Source organism: Anolis sagrei, chromosome 6 (genome assembly GCF_037176765.1).
Source record: "Anolis sagrei isolate rAnoSag1 chromosome 6, rAnoSag1.mat, whole genome shotgun sequence".
Classification (NCBI taxonomy): Eukaryota; Metazoa; Chordata; class Lepidosauria; order Squamata; family Dactyloidae; genus Anolis; species Anolis sagrei.
The window spans coordinates 13322214-13341422 of NC_090026.1; the positions used below are offsets into that span (position 1 = coordinate 13322214).

Sequence of the window (19209 nt, forward strand, 5' to 3'; positions counted from 1 at the left end):
GTAAGTTTGTGGTGCTGGAAATAAGTATATTTTTCCCAAAGTTGGAAGAAACCGCAAAGGCCATCCAGTCCAGACCCTGCTATTCAGGAACACAACCAAAGCCTTCCCGTCAGATGGCCATCCAGATTTTACTACACCAAGCAGCATATTCCATTGTAGACCAGCTCTTACCATCAGGAAATTCGTCCTAATTTTTGCATAGAATCACTTTTCCTAAAATTTGAATCAATTGCTCCATTGCATCCTAGTTTCTCTGGATCAGCATAAAGCTTGTCCCCTCCTCAATGTGAAATTCTTTCATATATGTAAACATGGCACTCATGTCCCCTCTCAGCATCTTTTCTCCAAACTAAACATACCCAATTCCCATAACCACAAATTGGGGAGAAAAACAATAGCCCATCAAATTCAATCCAGATGCTAGATGATGCCAAAGATGATGCCAGCGCTTAAGAATTGACTTCTTTTTGTTTCATCCAATTTTATTTATGTACATCCCAACCACTCCCACTTCCACATATCCAGGCTCAGGGCAGCTTACAGAATATTAAAACCTCCGCACACCTACAGACCACCATTCAGAAGAGCCAACAGTGAAGTCCTCCATCTTGGGCGTTTTTCCCTTCTTTTTCCGATTCTTCAATAATTCAAGCCAAATACTGAAAGTGGAATTTTTAACAGGCAGACCAACTGCATTTGCTGAGCTTGCCATTGGAAACGGCCTTGTCCGCTGAAAGAAGGAGCCGGTGAGTTAAAAATCCCCTCTATAAGTTCATAAACTTGGCTCAGAGAAGCTAAGGAGGAAAGTAGGTTAGCAAGACAGGGAGGGATTTGGAACAGTGCTGGGAAAGATGGAGATCAAGCAGTCTGATGCACTTTGGAAATGAGAGAAGCTGGGAGTCCCATAGATAGATAGATAGATAGATAGATAGATAGATAGATAGATAGATAGATAGATTCATTCCTGCATTGGAAATGGACAATGACACAATCTTTTGTGCCTTTCACTTTTCCCCAATCCATTTGGGTTTTACTGAAACTCGCTCATTGCAGATCAGTATTTTTCCCCCCTGGAGCACTCTATTGTTGTGAGTAGGGATGGGCGAGCATTTCATCTCATCGCTCAAACCCACAATTGTCCTCATATCTGGAATAGACAGAATATGAGATTTAAAATATCTGAATGCCAGGAAACTCAGACCGGCCCGTTTTTGATGTTTAATTCTTCAAGGCTTGGATTTTAATTTGAAGGTGTGTGTATCTGCACTGTAGAATTAGTGCAGTTTAACACTCCTATTGTAGGGGCAACGAAACCAAAATATTTCCCAAAAGGCAAAAGCCCCCTTTCCAATAGGGAGGGCAAGGATGGACACCACGAAAGTTGAATCCTTTAAACTGCAAAAAACTATTTATTATTGCGTGGCCATAGCAATAACGACAAACAAGCATACAGGGATGCAATCAAAGGGTTTGTCGCAACCCCAATGGGGCTGCAGAGCATTTATAGTAAATGGAATATACATTTTCATTGGTTCCCAAATACAAATCATTTCATTGGTCTAAGTTAGCTATACAGTTGTTCATTAGTTGTTTATGATTTTGATTGACATTATAGCACACGTGGGATCCTAACAATGGCACAACTATAACATAACTACAGTCCATTGTTCTCTGACCATGACTGTATCTTATCTGTTAGTCTGTTGCAAACATGGCTTTAGAGCGACTGGGAAACTTGGGGGTTCTAACTAGCCAACAGCTAGCTGGTTTTGTCCGGATATACTGTTATCCTTGAGTAGTAACTTCTTCTTTGAGCACTGATTTCTCAAACAATCAGCATTTTCTGTGAACATAGGCCTACTGCAGAAATAGGCCAATATGGCAGTAAATCATGACATATGGGCAATGGGGAAATATCTAAAAATTCCCCTTTTAAAACCACGTCTCCTCCACTATAGAACCATGGGAATTGTAGCTTGGTGAGGCAACAGCACTCTTTGGCAGAGAAGGCATGTGAAACTACCACTCCTATGATTCCATAGCCTTGAGCCATGGCAGTTAAAGTGGTGTCAAACTACATTCTACAGTGTAAGTGCGCCGGTTGCTACAATTAAAAATGGAGAAGGCTCCTGCATGTTTAATGGGTTCCTTGGAGGAATGCAAAGTTGAGGAAAACATGAAGTCCTTTCTTTTCTTTTTCCCAGGATGATTTAAGAGCTAACTTTCCCCCTCTGGAATGAAGGATCCTACCAGAACTACCATGTCCAAGCAACACCTCTTCCTGGATTCTCTCCTGCTTTTGCTTTCTTTTTTCCAGCCAGTAGCCACAGGCCATTGCCAGCTGTACCCAAGATCCACCTGCAGGAAGCCAGCTCCCTTTGTTCCTGGCTATAATTTCATTGGTGAAGGGGTTGATATCACTACTCTGGCCAGGAAGGGGGCATATGTCGTGGATGCCAGCCAGTGGCATGAACCCAATGGGACATGCACCTTGTGCCAAAACCCTCGAATGGATGGGCAGCTACAGAGACTCCCCTTGACCAGTGTGGACTGGCGGGCGCATGGCAATTGCGATCGGCCAGTGAGCAGCTCGGTGGAGAACTCAGATGTGGACGTGGCCCATGCCTTGGCCAAGGATGTGAGCAACAACTGGGAAATCGAACTCGGGTTGCATACAGAGGCATCAAATGACTGGCCAAAAGAGCTAGTGCTTTCCAAGGCCCAGGTAGCCTTTGCTGGATCTCAGTCCCGAATGACTCTCAATGCATATGAGAAATCTCTGCAGGACAGGTACAGCTTTGTGATGCAGCAGATCTCCTGTGAATACTACCAGTAAGCATCTTTGGCACCACAAAAAGTTAATGCAATGGATTTAAGAGAAGGTGTCTCTCGTTAAGAGTGTTATGCTGCAGCACACAAACCCTCCCCCCATTCCAAGAACATGGGGGCAGTTTTGCCAGGTAGTTTGAGGTATAACCACACAATTATATATTAGTCTGATATCACTTTTAACACCATTCTGGAGAATCCTGGCCACTTTGAGTCCACTTTGGAGTGAGAAGGGTGGGATATAAATGTAATAAATAAACATTTTTGATGGTGAGGTACAGTAGGCTCTCCACTTTTGTGTGGGTCAGGATTCCAGCAAAAGTGGAAAAACCATGATTCCTTTTTTTAAAAAATCAACTTTTCTGTACCTGAGAGAACACCTCTCCAAGAATATCTGTCCTCCACTGGAAGATCTAGAGCCAGGCCTGTAGCGAGGGGGGGGGGGTAAGGGGTTTAACCCCCTCCCCGAAATGTTTCAGATTTTTTTTTTAAAAAAAAACTGGTTTACTCATGAATTTTAACTGGTTAACCAAATCCCCATGCTAAGTCTATGAGATGCAAAAATCAAGAGTCCCTCCAGAAGTGCAAGCACTATCTCAAGCAAATATTGACAATTTATTCACACTGTCATTACTTGCAGCAATAGCCGATGTAGCGAAGCAACCAAGTTGGGTTTGTGTGTGTGTTGAATGCTCTCATTAAGGAGGCCAGACTTGGTGGAGGTGGTTGGCAGGGGTGGAGCTGCAGGCTATGGAAGGCTGCTCTGCCCCCTGCTGTGCTCTTTGCTTCAGCGTGAGCTAGGAGGCAGTTTTCAACCCCTCCCCCCCCCGCCCACGAAATTTTCAACACCCCCCCCCCCCCCAAATTTCAACCCCTCCCGAATTTCTTTTTCTGGCTACAGCCCTGTCTAGAGCTTCCTGGGGAAGTGTTATCTCGAGGAATCTCTAGGTCTTTCGGCACAATTCTGTGGTCATCTTCCAGAGACTGGCCATAGAGTCATCCTACAAGACCTAGACATTCTTATAGAAAACATCTTAATCGCATCCACATATAATCAAATTCACAAAAGTTAAATACGCAAATGCAGGGGTCTGACATTACTTAGTCTTTTATCAAGAGCTCCAGTTCAATCCTCTGTACTATATCTTCCAAGATAGTCTGATTTAGTTCTCAATAGTTTTTCAAAGGAGGGATGTCGCTGATCTAATTTCACCCGGGAGTGAGTTCCACAGGTGAGGGGCCACCACCGAGAAGGCCCTGCTCCTCGTCCCCGCCAATCTCACTTGTGATAGGGGCGGGGTCGTGAGCAGGACCTCCCCAGAAGTTCTCAAACTAAGAGTCATACTTGCCAACTGGCAGATGGTAAAGGGAGACAAGGGCAAACAGACTGAGATAGTTTTTAATCCTAGAGCTGTGGCTATGTTGAACTCCATGGTTTCACACTCATGTGGCATTTGGAGCCTTGTGGTGGTGGTTGGGGTGTGGATGGGTGTGCGTGTGCTGGAAAAGTCATTTAATTTCATTGAGCAATAGTATGACAATAAACTATTTTATACTTCAGGGCAATGAACTAGACTCTCTAGAGCAGTGTATCTCAACCTGGTAGTCGGGACCTGGGGCTCGGGGGGGAGATGGCAAAGGGAGGTTTCAGAGTGGTCACGAAAGATCATCAGAAAACACATATTTCTGATGGTCTTAGAAACCCCTTTGGCAGAGAAGGCTGAAGATCTCTCCACCTGTCCTTGTCTTCATTTTTGGAAACAGAAGGCAAATTCTGCTGTGATTGGCTGGCCTCTCAGCCTACTGTATTTTCTGTTGGTCATGGGAGTTCTGTGTGCCAAGTTTGGTTCAGTTCCATTGTTGGCGGAGCTCAGAATGCTCTTGGATTGTAGGTGAACTACAAATCCCAGAAATTACAACTCCCAAATGTCAAGGTCTATTTCCCCCAACCTGACCAGTATTCAAATTTGGGCATAACGGGTATTTGTGCCAAATTTGATCCAGTGACTGAAAATGCATCGTGCATATGATTCATAACAGTAGCAAAATTACAATTATGAAGTAGCAACGAAAATAATTTTATGGTTGGCGGTTACCACAATATGAGGAACTGTATTAAGGGGTTGCAGCATGAGTGTAATCCAGTCATTTATTTATTTATTTATTTATTTATTTATTTATTTATTTATTTCGGGTGCTTTTACCCCGCCCTTCTCAACCCCCGAAGGAGGTCTCAGGGCGGCTTACAAAAAAGGCACAATTCAATGCCTATACAAATTACACATAATATACAAAACCATAGTTAAAAGCAATTATCACAGTTAAAACAGTCAAACAACCAGTACATAACACATTATATAAAACATCATATAAAACCATTCTCGTGATCAGCGTTTCGTCTTTCAGAGTTCCATAGATCTAATCCATTAATCATTTCCTAGTCATCGTCAAAGTTCTTTCTTTATCTGCCCGATTGTCCGAATGCCTGGTCCCAGATCCATGTTTTTAGTGTTTTCCTAAAGGAAAGGAGCGATGTTGCAGATCTAATTTCCCCGGGGAGTGAATTCCACAGGTGGGGGGCCACCACCGAGAGGGCCCTGCTCCTCGTCCCCGCCAATCTCACTTGTGATAGAGGCGGGGTCGAGAGCAGGGCCTCCCCAGAAGATCTTAGATTCCGGAGTGGGACGTAGAGGGAGATCCGTTTGGACAGATACACTGGGCCGGAACCGTATAGGGTTTTGTAGGTCAAAACCAGCACTTTGAATTGTGCTCGGAACTGGATCGGCAGCCAGTGGAGCTGACACAACAGCACATTCCCAAACTGTGCTCCTCTATTGTGAATCTGCAACCTTCGGCCAAAGTGGCTGAGGCTGCTAGAAGTTGAAGCCCAAAACACATGGAGGAGCAGGGTTTAGGAATCACCAATGTAGCTGCAACCCAAGAGAAAAGTCCAAAACATCAACAAATCTCCAGATTCCTCAGGAAGCAATTGTATTAATTAAAATCTGTATAAATACTTAATGCAGATGCACCCAAAGACGCATTATTTTCTCTTTTTTTTTTCTTTTTGTCCTGAGCAGGTTAAGATTAAAAAATCGTCCCCGTCTGTCCCAGTACTTTTCCCATGCGCTGAAGAGGCTGCCAAGGAAGTCCAGCCTTGAGGAGTACCAACAGTTTATCAACATCTATGGCACGCACTATATCAGCCATGTCCGGTTGGGAGGGCGAGTGCGCCACCTTTTCGCTGTGCGCACCTGCGCTATGGCCTTGGCAGGTTTCACCATTTCCGATATCGAGAACTGCCTGAAATGGAACGTTAGCGTGATTGGACCCGTTTCCTTCAAATCCAAGTGCCGAGAGCTCTGGGGAGCAAAGGGCTGGAGTAACTTTTATGACATCTACAGTAGAGTAGGCACAGAGGTGGTGGGAGGAGACCAACAGGTGGAGATGCTCTTCTCGCAAACTGGAGAGGTCCAGCGCTTTTCGGAATGGATGGAGACGGTGAAAGGAAAGCCTGGTTTGATTTCCTTCTCCCTCCTGCCTCTTCATATGTTGCTGCCCCGAACAGATCCAAGAAGGAATTTGTTGAAACAAGCCATTGTGGGTCATATCAGCCAGAGAGCCCTTAAGAGGGACTGCCCACAAGACTGCTCATCCTGGAGCACCCAAAACTCAGAGAAGAGCTGTACATGTAAATGCCAAGCCGATGCCATCGTGAATGACATGTGCTGTGCCTGGGAACGAGGTCGGGCACGTCTCAGCTTCACCATTTCCACGGGTGCCAACCTTTGGGGTGACTACTTCTCCGCCGTTGACGCCTACGTCAAGGTTTTCTTCCAGGATCAGGAAAGGCGGACCAAGGTTGTCTTGAACAACAACAACCCCAACTGGACTGAAACCATTGATTTTGGGGACGTGACGTTGATGGCCCACAACACTTTTATGGTTGAACTGTGGGACGCTGATGTCTGGCATGACGACCTGCTGCAGAAATGTCGTGGCAATTTGGTGGCCGGAAGAGGCACCGTTAGGCTTATCTGTTATTTGCGTCATGGGCACATCAAATTTTCTTACTTGTTGGAGTGCGGGCGCACCTTGGGAGGTCCCCGTTGTTATGACTATGTCCCTTTGCAGCTGCCAACATCATATTTCAGCAATTCCAGATCCCCGTTCCCTGCTTTATCTTTGTCTCATAGGTTTCAAGAAGATTTCCAACTGCAAAAGTAGAGCAAATCCAACTGAAGCAAAGGACAAGACTGGAACAAACTGCTTAGCAAGTGAGGAAAATTCAAGCCTGATAACACTATGTAACTCCATTTTTGTTCCTGATCATAAATGTCATGTCCATTTTGAAAAAAAGTTTATTAAGATTTTCTATATACGGTATATAAAAAAAGAGAAAAAGGAAAAAAAATAAAGGTTTTGGTTCAGCTTCTGGTCTTCATTGTAGTTTTTTTTCCTTCACTCTAGTCATTTGCTACAAGTATATCTATGTATTCTCCTCTTCGTTCCTCTTCTCAGCGCAGTATTTCTTATGTCTATTCTATTGATCTATGTCGTCTTTCTTTTCTTTCCTTGTTGTATTTACATACTTATTTACTAAATTCCAATCAGTTTCTTTTATTGGTGTTCCTTGGCATTTTGTCATTAATTGTGTCAGCTTGTCCATATTCCTTATTTTGAGAACTTTTATTATCCATTGCTTACTTGTTTTAATCTCCAATTTTTTGCCAATACTATTCTTGCAGTTTATTAAACAATTTAAAAGCTTTTCTTTGTTCTTATCCAGTTTTCTATCAGTGATTCCTAATTAGAAGATTTCTGGTTTCATTTCTATTTTGATCTTTAATATTGTTTGTATTGTTGCATGTATTTCTTTCCAGAATTCTCTTGCTGATTTGCACAGCCACCACATGTGGTAGAACGTACCTTCCTGTATTTCACATTTCCAACATTTTATTTCTACATTTTTGTAGCATTTTCCTAATTTTAGGGGACTGATGTACCACCGGTACATCATTTTACACCAATTTTCCTTTAGGTCATACACATAAGTAAATGTTAGTTTCCTGTTCCAAATGTCTTCCCATTACTCAAGTTGTATTGGACGTTCTATGTTAATAGTCCATTTATTCACAAATTCCTTGACCTGTTCTGTTTTGGTGTTCCATTCCAGAAGTTTTTTAGATATTTTTGTGATTAATTTTTCTCTGTTAACATTATTTTGTCCCAGAACGTTCCTTTATCTGTCCTTATAATATTCTTTTAATTGTCTATAAGGAAACCAATTTTTTTTCATATTTTTATTTTGTCCTGGATTTTTATTACACACTCCATCCCTTGTTTTGTTTTTTTTAATCTCTTTATAGATCGGTCAGTTTTCCCAACCCAAAATTCTTCTCTGTGATGCTTCTAATAGTGACATCCACATTGGTGTTTTTGTATATAGTCTTTTTTATATTCTCCCATCTTTCATTAAGGCCGGTCTAATAAAATGATTGACAATTTTCTTTCCAATTTTTTTCTTTTTATACCATAAATAGGCATGCCAGCCTACTCTTAGATCAAATCCCAATAATATCAATGTTCTTTCCTTAGCTACTGCCATAACTGTCATTTCCTAATTGGTTCTATCATAAAAACATGGAAAAGGTTTATTAAACTGCAAAACCTTTGTTTTAGTGGGACAAAACTTCTTTGCAGTACTGTCTGTTTCAAATCTTTCCCTATCTTGCTGACCTACTTTTCTCCTTGGCTTCTCTGAGCCAAGTTTATGAACATCCTGCAGCACATTTTGCTATTGTTTTTCAGTGACTGTCTCATAGGGTCTCAACCAATTCAACATACGAGGGGTATTTTTAAAGTAAGGTCCGTTTGAACATAAGTACACAACAAAAGTTTATTTTAAAAAAGTAAATTTATTTTCAGAAAGTACATACTTCACTCTATTTTTCGACATAGTTGCCAAGTTTGCTCAAACACTTATCATACCTCTGAACCAATTTTAAAATACCCTCTTCATAAAAACTTGCCGCCTGCTCCGATAACCAAGAGTTCACTGTAATCAAAGAAGGGCGACCGGAGCGGTCCTCATCATGGACGTTGTCACGGCCATCTTTGAATTGTCGTACCCACTTACGCACTTTGCTTTCACTCATAACAGTATCACCATACACTTCACAAATCTGTCGATGAATTTCTGCAGCAGGCAAGTTCCTTGCTGACAAAAACCGTATCACTGAGCGAACCTCACATGCGGAGGGTGAGTTGATAGTCTTAAACATTTTTAAAGCACAGAACAGAACCGTACAGGTTAGCTGCAGAGCGGAAACTGAGCACAGTTGTTCCCGAAGCATGCCGGTACATGACACACGCGCTCGTTGCGGTATGCGTGCAAACTACTAGTGTCTACAACAAAACGGACCTTACTTAAAAAATACCCCTCGTAGTTTGTGGCAGCCACAAAAATGAAGTTCTTGGAGTATAAAAACTACATTCAAAGGAAGTACCACACAATTAAACAGGAAATAGCACTTTCAAACCAGAAACAGATCATTCCTTTAAATCGTGTTACAAAGTGTAAATAGGGGCCAGGTTGGTCTAAGGGTGCTAACTGCTTTATGGTAATATGTAATTTATGTTATTTAAATAAATGAACCAATGGATAATAGGCTATGGCTCTTAAGACCATCCCGGATTTACTGAATAATTTAGTTTTGCACATGAAAAAGGATTCTTATGAACATAGGAAGCTGGCTTGCACTTGGGGTGCATCTACACTGTAGAATTAATCCAGTTTAACAGCATTTTACTTTGTTGTACCTTGTCTTGGACCATCTAAAGAGGTGGGTAATAAATAAAATGTATTATTATTATTAAAGTGAGGTCAAACTGCGGCGTTCAAACCATGGCGCTATAACAGTGGTTCCCAAACTTTTTGTGACCAGGGACCACTCTCCAACATTAGTCCCAAAAGGGTTTTGGTCACCTTTAGATTTGGTTTGGTTATTTGGGGTGCTGATTCAGAAAATTGCATTGGATAGACCACATCAGCTCTAATTTCTGATACAGAACATATGCCATCCAATAGTCGCTGTTTGCTCGCCCACAGAAAACCATATTTAATAATCTAGAGCTGATGTGGTTTATCCAATGTAGTTTTCCAAATCAGCACCCCAAATAACCCCCGGAATAGACCTAAAAACAAAGACACCAAGCACCCCCCCCCCCACTTCCAGGTACCTTTCAGAGGAGGGAGGAGGAGAATCAGCAGTCAGGAGGCTTGTTGCACCTTTTCATGGGTAGTCAGGCTCTCCCCTCCTGACATCCCCATTGCTTCAGCACTATAAGAGGGTTTCGTGAGACCAGTCACTCTCATTGCAATAGTGCAGTAACGGTGAGGCTGCGGACCAAATTTTAGTTCTTGGGATACCACTGTTGATCCACGGACCACAGGTTGGGAACCACTGTGTTGTCGAACATGACCCCCCCCCCCCCAATAAAAGATAGTTTATAATCAGGGAATTCATAGTTTTGCCAAGGGTACCAGGCTGGAATGATATAACAAGAATTAAGTTTTGGCCAATCTGTAGAAGGGCTAACAACCACACATGTTAGATGGTGTGTACATTTAATCAAGCTTTATGCTCTATATCTCATATATTTATAACAAAAGGAATATAGGTGCTTTTGAACTGTGGTGTTGGAGGAAAGTTCTGAGAGTGCCTTGGACCGCGAGAGGATCCAACCAGTACATAATTCAGGAAATAAAGCCCTACTGCTCACTGAAGGGAAGGATATTAGAGGCAAAGTTGAAGTACTTTGGCCACATCATGAGAAGACAGGAAAGCTTAGAGAAGACAATGATACTGGGAAAAAGGAAGGAAAAAGGAAGAGGGGGCAACCAAGGGCATGATGGATGGATGGATGGATGGATGGTGACTGGCTCGATCTTGAAGGTGCTGGGGGTGGTGACGGCCGACAGAGAGCTCTGGTGAGGGCTGGTCCATGAGGTCACGAAGAAAGCAACTGAACCACTGCTATAAAATAATAGAAAAATGAGCCACACTCCTTTATTTCTGAGTTGTTGTGATTTTTTGGGGCTGTATGGTCATGTTTCAGAAGCATTCTCTCCTGACATTTCGCCTGCATCTATGGCAGGCATCCTCAGAAGTTGTGAGGTCTGTTGGAAACTAGGTTGTGGAAACAACCCAAAACCTTTTCTAGTTTCCAACACGCCTCACAACCTCTGAGGATGCCGGCCACAGATGCAGGCGAAACGTCAGGAGAGTGTTTCTGGAACATGGCCATACAGAAAACTCACAACACTCCAGTGATTCCGGCCATGAAACCCTTCGACAATACATTCTCCTTCATTTCCTTTTCCTCCCTTCTGACTTGATTATTTTAAGTCTACAGTCTGACAGAGGAGAATATAAAACATTGACTTCCTATTCTACAGACTTGGAAATACCTCCTTGCTGTTAAACTCTGTTAAATGGCAAATTTTCCTGCAAAAATTAGAATAACAAAATAGCAATGAGTTCTTTCTTGTTATAACAATTGTTTCCAATTGGCTAATGCAAATTGGGGAGAAAAAACACCAGCCTTTCATATTGAATCATGATACTAGATGATCTTTGTGATGGAAAAGCTGAAGGAATCATGCCAAAGATGATGCCAGCTCTTAAGAATTGACTTCTTTTTATTTCATCCAGTTTCATTCATGTACATCCCACTCCCCCACCTCCACATATTCAGGCTCAGGGCAGCTTACAGAATATTAAAACCTCCGCACACAGACAGACCACCATTCAGAAGAGCTAACAGAGAAGTCCTCCCTTTTGGGTTTTTTTTCCCTCTTCTTTTTCCGATCCCTCAATAATTCGAGCCAAATGTGCAGAAAGTGGAATTTGGAGCCACTCGAAAGGAAAAAAAAAACAAAAAACAGGCAGACCGACCGCATTTGCTGAGCTTGTCATTGGAAACAGCCTTGTCTGCTGAAAGAAGGAGCCGGTGAGTTAAAAATCCCCTCCGTATGTTCATAAACTTGACTCAGAGAAGCTAAGGAGGAAAGTAGGTCAGCAAGACAGGAAGGGATTTGAAACAGACAGTGCTGGGAAAGATGGAGATCAAAAGGACAATTGTTGTCAAGCGGTCTGGTGCACTTTGGAAATGAGAGAAGCTGGGTGACAGAGCTATGGATGTCAGAGTCCCTTAAATAAATATTCCTTCACTGATCTGCTATGAGCGAGTTTAAGCAAAACTCAGATGGATCGGGGAAAACTGAAAAGCACAACATATGGTGTCATTGTCCAAAATGGACAATGACACAATCTGTTGTGCCTTTCAGTTTTCCCCGATCCGTCTGTGTTTTGCTGAAACTCGCTCATAGCGGCCCAGTGTAGGAATGTTTTCCCCCAAAGCACTCTATTGTTGTGAGTAGGGATGGGCAAGCATTTCATCTCCCTTGGTTGCCCAAAACCACAGTTGTCCTCATATCTGGAATAGACAGAATGTGAGATTTAAAATATCTGTATGCCAGGAAACCCAGACTGGCCATTTTTTATGTTTAACTCTTCAAGGCTTGGATTTTAATTTGAAGGTGAGTGCATCTGCACTGTATAGTTATAGAATTTATAACACTCCTATAAAATCATGGGAATTGTAGCTTGGTGAGGCACCAGCACTCTTTGGCAAAAAAAATGCTTGTAAAACTACCACTCCTGTGATTCCATAGCATTGAGCCATAGCAGTTAAAGTTATGTCAAATCATAGAATCATAGAATCAAAGAGTTGGAAGAGACTTCATGGGCCATCCAGTCCAACCCCCTGCCAAGAAGCAGGAATATTGCATTCAAATCACCCCTGACAGATGGCCATTCAGCCTCTGTTTAAAAGCTTCCAAAGAAGGAGCCTCCACCACACTCCGGGGCAGAGAGTTCCGCTGCTGAACGGCTCTCACAGTCAGGAAGTTCTTCCTCATGTTCAGATGGAATCTCCTCTCTTGTAGTTTGAAGCCATTGTTCCACGTCCTAGTCTCCAGGGAAGCAGAAAACAAACTTGCTCCCTGCTCCCTGTGGCTTCCTCTCACATATTTATACATGGCTATCATATCCCCTCTCAGCCTTCTCTTCTTCAGGCTAAACATGCCCAGATCCTTTAGCCGCTCCTCATAGGGCTTGTTCTCCCGACCTTTTATCATTTTAGTCGCTCTCCTCTGGACACATTCCAGCTTGTCAATATCTCTCTTGAATTGTGGTGCCCAGAATTGGACACAATATTCCAGGTTGTGGTCTAACCAAAGCAGAATAGAGGGGTAGCATGACTTCCCTAGAATGGCATTCTACATTGTAAATGCACCAGTTTCTACAATTAAAAGTGGTGAAGGCTCCTATATGTTTAATGAGTTCTTCATTGGGTTCTTTGGCGGAATAGTGAAATGCAAAGTTGATGAATGCTGTAGCCTGGTCAGATTCTGAGTGTTCAGAAGATGGGGAAGGGGACACTGGGGTAGATTCAGAGCCCAAAGGAGAATAGACATGGCCTAGAGAGAGTTGTTTTGGAATCTCCTCTCAGTTCCCATGAGACTGGAGAAAGCAATATCAGTTCTCATGAGAACCTGCCAGAAGTGCAGGCTGAGAGAAAAGTGGGAGACAAATGTTTGTCTAGGTCAAAGCGCCTGGAACTGCGGAGAAAGAACATGCAACAAAGACAAACTCGCTTTTCCCAAAGGTTTAGAGATAAGGAGAGGAAAGCAGGTCATGAGAAATGATGTTATGGGAGGGATTGAGACCTTTTAAAGTGGTTCCTGCTGATACAATGTTGTGAGAGCAACATTGTATTTGGGTGAACAGCTCTCAGTTTTTGGGTCCTATGTTCTTGGAATTCATGTATTCAAGTTTCCAAGTTTGTACTTGCTTCTAGTTTATGTGTGGCATATGTTGCCTCGATTCATGCTATCTTGTTTGTGGATATTTTTGTGGATTGACTCTGGAGACTATATTTGAAAGGATTTTGGACTCTCAGCTATCTTGGAAGTAACCTTTTGAACTTTGATTCTCTTTTGCATTTGCTTATTTTTATATACTCTTCTTTAAATAAACTTTTAATTACTGGAATACCTGAACAGAGTTTGGTTTGTGGTAAAAAGATATTTCAGGGCTCTAGTGCAATAAGGAATACATGAAAAACATAACCAAGCTCTCTCTTTTCTTCTTCCCGGAATGATTTAGGGCCAACTTTTCCCCTCTGGGATGAAGGATCCTACCAGAACTACTATGTCTAAGCATCACCTCTTCCTGGATTCTCTCCTGCTTTTGCTTTCTTTTTTCCAGCCAGTAGCCACAGGCCATTGTCAGCTGTTTCCAAGATCCATTTGCAGGAAGTCGGCTCCCTTTGTTCCTGGCTATAATTTCATTGGTGAAGGGGTTGATATCACTACTTTGGCCAGGAAGGGGGCATATGTCGTGGATGCCAGCCGATGGCATGGACCCAATGGGACATGCACCTTGTGCCGAAACCCTCTAATGGATGGGCAGCTTCAGAGACTCCCCTTGACCAGTGTGGACTGGCGGGCGCATGGCAATTGCCATCGGCAAGTGAGCAGCTCAGTGGAGAACTCAGATGTGGACGTGGCCCACGCCATGGCCAAGGATGTGAGCAACGACTGGGAAATTGAACTGGGGTTGCCTACAGAGGCACCAAATGATGGGCTAAAAGAGCTAGGGATTTCCAAGGCACGGATAGCCTTTGCTGGATCTCAGTCCCAAATGACTCTCTATGCACATGACAAATCTCTGCGGGATAGACACAGCTTTGTGAAGCAGGAGATCTCCTGTGAATACTACCGGTAAGCATCACTAGCAGTACTGGCACCACAATGGATTTAAGAGGAGCTAGGAGGGGTCTCTCATTATCCTGTCTCTGCTGTTTCTGCATTAAGTCTTATGCTGCAACCCTCACTCCCCAAGAACTGAACATTTGTTTTACCTGCAACAATCTCTGCAGAGCATGGGAGCAGTTTTGCCAGTAGCTTGAGATATACTACAGAGGTTTATTAGTTTGATATCATTTTAACTTCATTCTGGAGAATCCTGGGATCTATCTTTCAATGGTGAGTTACACTAGGCTCTCCACTTTTGTGTGGCCCAGGACTTCACCAAAAGTGGGAAAACTAAGGACCTAATCACATTAGAAAATGAATCCACTTAAAATCTGGTTTCTGCATCCTGCAGAATTCTGGGGTTTGTAGTTTTGTGAGGCTATTAAAGGCACCTCCCTAAACTACAAAACCCCAGAATTCTGCAGGAGGCAGAAACCAGATTTAAAGTGGATTCATTCTCTAGTGTGATGAGGTCCATTAATCTCTAAGTCCTCCACTCATGGAATCTCTAGGTCTTTCAGCGCAATTCTGTGGTCAATTTCTGCCAGAGATCGGCCATAGAGTCATCCTACAAGACCTAAACATTTTTGTAGATAATGTTTTAATTGCATCAATATAAAATCAAATGCACAAAAGTTAAATGTGCAAATGCAGGGGTCCAACGTTACTTAAGAGTTGTTTCTCAGGAGATCCAACCCACTCCTCTGTACTAGATCTTCCAAGATAGACTGATTTAGTTCTCAGTAGTTTTTCTCAGACTCATAATACTTGTGATCTGGCAGATGGTACAGGGTGACAAAGACAAGGACAAACAGACTTGAGAGATAGTTTTTATCCTAGAGCTGTGGCTATGTTGAACTCAGTGAATTTGCATTGATGTGGCATTGGGGGCTCTGTGGTGTTGCCTGGGGTGTGGAGGGATGGGTGTGTGGTTTTGGTATGTGCTAGTGAAGGCATTTACTTTCATTGTGCAATAGTACAATAATAAAGCTATTCAGTACTTCAGGGGAATAAACTAGACACTCTAGGGCAGGGGTCCTCAAACTAAGGCCCGGGGGCCGGATACGGCCCACCAAGTTCATTTACCCAGCCCTTGCTCAGGGTCAACCTGTCTGAAACGACTTGAAAGCACACCTCAACAACAATCCTATCTCATCAGCCAAAAGCAGCTCTATACTTCCCATTGAAATACTAATAAGTTTATGTTTGTTACAATTGTTCTTCATTTTAATTATTGTATTGTTTTTAAGTGGTTTTTGCACTACAAATAAGATGCGTGCAGTGTGCATAGGAATTCATTCATGCTGTTTCAAATTATAATCCGGCCCTCAAACAGTTTGAGGGACTGTGACCTGGCCCTCTGTTTAAAAAGTTTGAGGACCCTTGCTCTAGGGGTACATTATACTGTAGAATTAGTGCAGTTTGAAATCACTTTAACTGCCAGGGCTCGATGCTATGGAACCTGGAATTTGGCATTTGGTGAGGCATCAGCACGCTTTGGTAGAGATGGCTAAAGACCTTGTAAAACTGCAACTCCTGTAATTCCATAGCATTGAACCATGGCAGTTAAAGTGGCATCAAGCTGCATTAATTCTACAATGTAGACCAGTCATTCCCAAACCGTGGTCCTCTATTGTGAATCTGCAACCTTCGGCCAAAGTGATTGAGGCTGCTCGGAGTTGACATCCAAAACACCCGGAGGAGCAGAATTTAGGAATTGCCAGTGTTGATGCAACCTGAGAGAAGCCCAAATATTTCATGAAACAAGAAATCTCCAGATTACTCAGGAAGCAATCCTGTTAATTAAAATCTGTATAAAATGTATAAAATGTAGATGCCCCCAAAGAGGCATATTTTCTCATATTCTCTTTCTTTTTTTCCTGAGCAGGTTAAGGCTCCAGAATCCTCCCCTTCTGTCCCAGTACTTCTCTCGTGCGCTGGAGAGGCTGCCAAGGAAGTCCAACCTTGAGGAGTACCAGCAGTTTATCAACATCTATGGCACGCACTATATCAGCCACGTCCGTTTGGGAGGGCGAGTGCGCCACCTCTTAGCTGTGCGCACTTGCACTATGGCCTTGGCAGGTTTCACCATTTCCAAGATCAAGGACTGCCTGAATTGGGAGGTTAGTCTGGGGCACGAATTGCTCTTTGGATCCAGTTCCCTCAAGTCCAAGTGCCAAGAGCTCTGGGGAGCGAAGGGCTGGGGAAACTTTTATGACATCTACAGTGGACAACGCACAGAGGTGGTGGGAGGAGACCAGCGAGTGGAGATGCTCTTCTCGCAAACTGGAGAAGTCCAGCGCTTTTCAGAATGGATGGAGACGGCAAAAACAAAGCCCGGTTTGATCTCGTTCTCCCTCCTACCTCTTCATATGTTGTTGCCCCGAACAGATCCAAGGAGGGACTTGTTGAAGCGAGCCGTTGTGGGTCATATCAGCCAGAGAGCCCTTAAGAGGGACTGCCCACAAGACTGCCCATCCTGGAGCACCCAAAACACAGAGAAGAGCTGCACATGTAAATGCCAAGCTGATGCCATCGTGAATGACATGTGCTGTGCCTGGGAACGAGGCCGGGCACGTCTCAGCTTCACCATTTCCACTGGTGCCAACCTTTGGGGCGATCAATTCACCGCCACCGACGCCTACGTCAAGGTTTTCTTCCAAGACCAGGAAAGGCGAACCAAGGTTGTCTGGAACAACAACCACCCCAACTGGACTGAAACTGTGGATTTTGGGGCTGTGACGCTGATGGACCACAACCCTTTTCTGGTGGAACTGTGGGACGATGACGTCTGGCATGATGACCTGCTGCAGAAATGTCGTGGCAATTTGGTGGCCGGAGGAGGCACCGTTGGGCTCACCTGTTATTCACGTTATGGACACATCGAATTTTCTTACTCGTTGGAGTGCGGACGCACCTTGGGAGGCCCCAGTTGCTATGACTATGTCCCCTTACAGCTGCCAACATCATATTTCAACAACACCAGTTCCCCATTCCGTGCTTTATCTTTGTCTCATATGTTTCAGGAAGACTTCCAACTGCAGAAGTAAAACAAACCCAAACGAAGCAAAGGATAAGACTGGAACAAAGCCGCTTAGCAAGTGAGGCAAATGCAAGACTGATAACACTATGTAACTCAATTTTTGTTCCTGGGTTATAAATGGCATTTCTTAATTCAGTGGCTCTCAACCTTCCTAATGCAGTGACCCCTTAATGCAGTTCCTCATGTTGTGATGACCCCCAAACATAAAATTATTTTCGTTGCTACTTCATAACTGTAATTTTGCTACTGTTATGGATCGTAATGTAAATATCTGATATGCAGGATGAATTTTCATTCACTCCACAAAATTGAGCACAAATACCCAATACGTACAAATTTAAATACCGGTGGCATTGGGAGGGGGATTGATTTTGTCATTTGGGAGTTGTAGTTGCTGGGATTTATAGTTCACCTGAAAAGGTCTTTGAGTGAAATTTCCAAATGCTAAGCAAGGGGATTTGAAGGAAATTAACAGCAAAAGAGAAATATACCCTTTCTCTGTAGAAAAAGAGCAACACGGAAGAAAATGTTTTTAAGAAACAAGATATGACATGCAGAGGTCATGCAAAGTTCAAGCCTACATAGGAAGTTGTGTTGTGGTTAAGTTCAAAGGTTGTGGTTAAGCGCAGAGCCTGCAGGTACAAGAAGGTACTTTCCATCAAAAGGTCAAGGGAGAGGGGCTAGAAAGAGAATACTTTCCATGACCAAAAAAAATGTTCTTGTTTACTTGAGGGTATATAACGGTGTACAAAAGCCAAGGGGGCGCTTTGGCCACACATCTCTATTTTAAATGTAAACTGGAAATTCAATAAAGATTTAATGGGGGAAAAAAAGCCAAAGGGGCGCGGCAGTCACTTGAAGGGTAGCATCTGCGTATGCTGCCAGGCTGTCCGTCTTGTTCATGAAGAAACTAAAATAAACCTTGTTTTTAAATCTTTTTTTGGGACTGTCTCCTTCCTTACGTGCTCATGTGATGTGGACCTAAGAAGACCCAATTTGTTGAGAGGTAATTCGATGTCCCTGCCTGCTTCCTCTTTGTTGTTGTGCTGTTGCAATTTTTTAATAGTGGTAGCCAGATTTTGTTCATTTTCATGGTTTCCTCCTTTCTGTTGAAATTGTCCACATGCTTGTGTATTTCAATGGCTTCTCTGTGTAGTCTGACATGGTAGTTGTGAGAGTGGTCCAGCATTTCTGTGTTCTCAAATAAAATGCTGTGTCCAGGTTGGTTCATCGGGTGCTCTGCTATGGCTGACATCTATGCTATGCTATGACATCTAATCACCTCTCAACAAAAGTTTGCTCCAGGCACAGTCAGACCATTGTATGCTAATCAAGGTGGTCAGTTGAAACATTCACACCTAGCTCCAGCAGACAAGAGTCCTTTGTCTCACCCTGGTCATTCCACATTCCTTTTTCCTAGTTCCAACAGACCTCACTACCTCAGAGGATGCTT

General features: G+C 43.1%; 2 protein-coding genes across 2 annotated transcripts; both read left to right on the top strand.

Annotated features, from left to right (window-relative positions):
• The first annotated feature begins 586 nt into the window (after nt 1-586).
• LOC132779328 (perforin-1-like) lies at nt 587-7056 on the top strand. The gene is made up of 3 exons (XM_060783021.2): nt 587-746; nt 2205-2832; nt 5910-7056. Exons 2-3 carry the CDS (start codon nt 2237-2239, stop codon nt 7054-7056), a joined length of 1743 nt encoding a protein of 580 aa, XP_060639004.2. The 5' UTR covers nt 587-746; nt 2205-2236.
• Nucleotides 7057-11536: 4480 nt separating this feature from the next.
• Nucleotides 11537-17988, top strand: LOC132777711 (perforin-1-like). Its single transcript, XM_067469796.1, has 3 exons — nt 11537-11844; nt 14064-14680; nt 16602-17988. The coding sequence occupies exons 2-3, from the start codon at nt 14085-14087 to the stop codon at nt 17761-17763; spliced, it is 1758 nt and encodes a 585-aa protein (XP_067325897.1). The 5' UTR covers nt 11537-11844; nt 14064-14084; the 3' UTR covers nt 17764-17988.
• Nucleotides 17989-19209: the final 1221 nt, after the last annotated feature.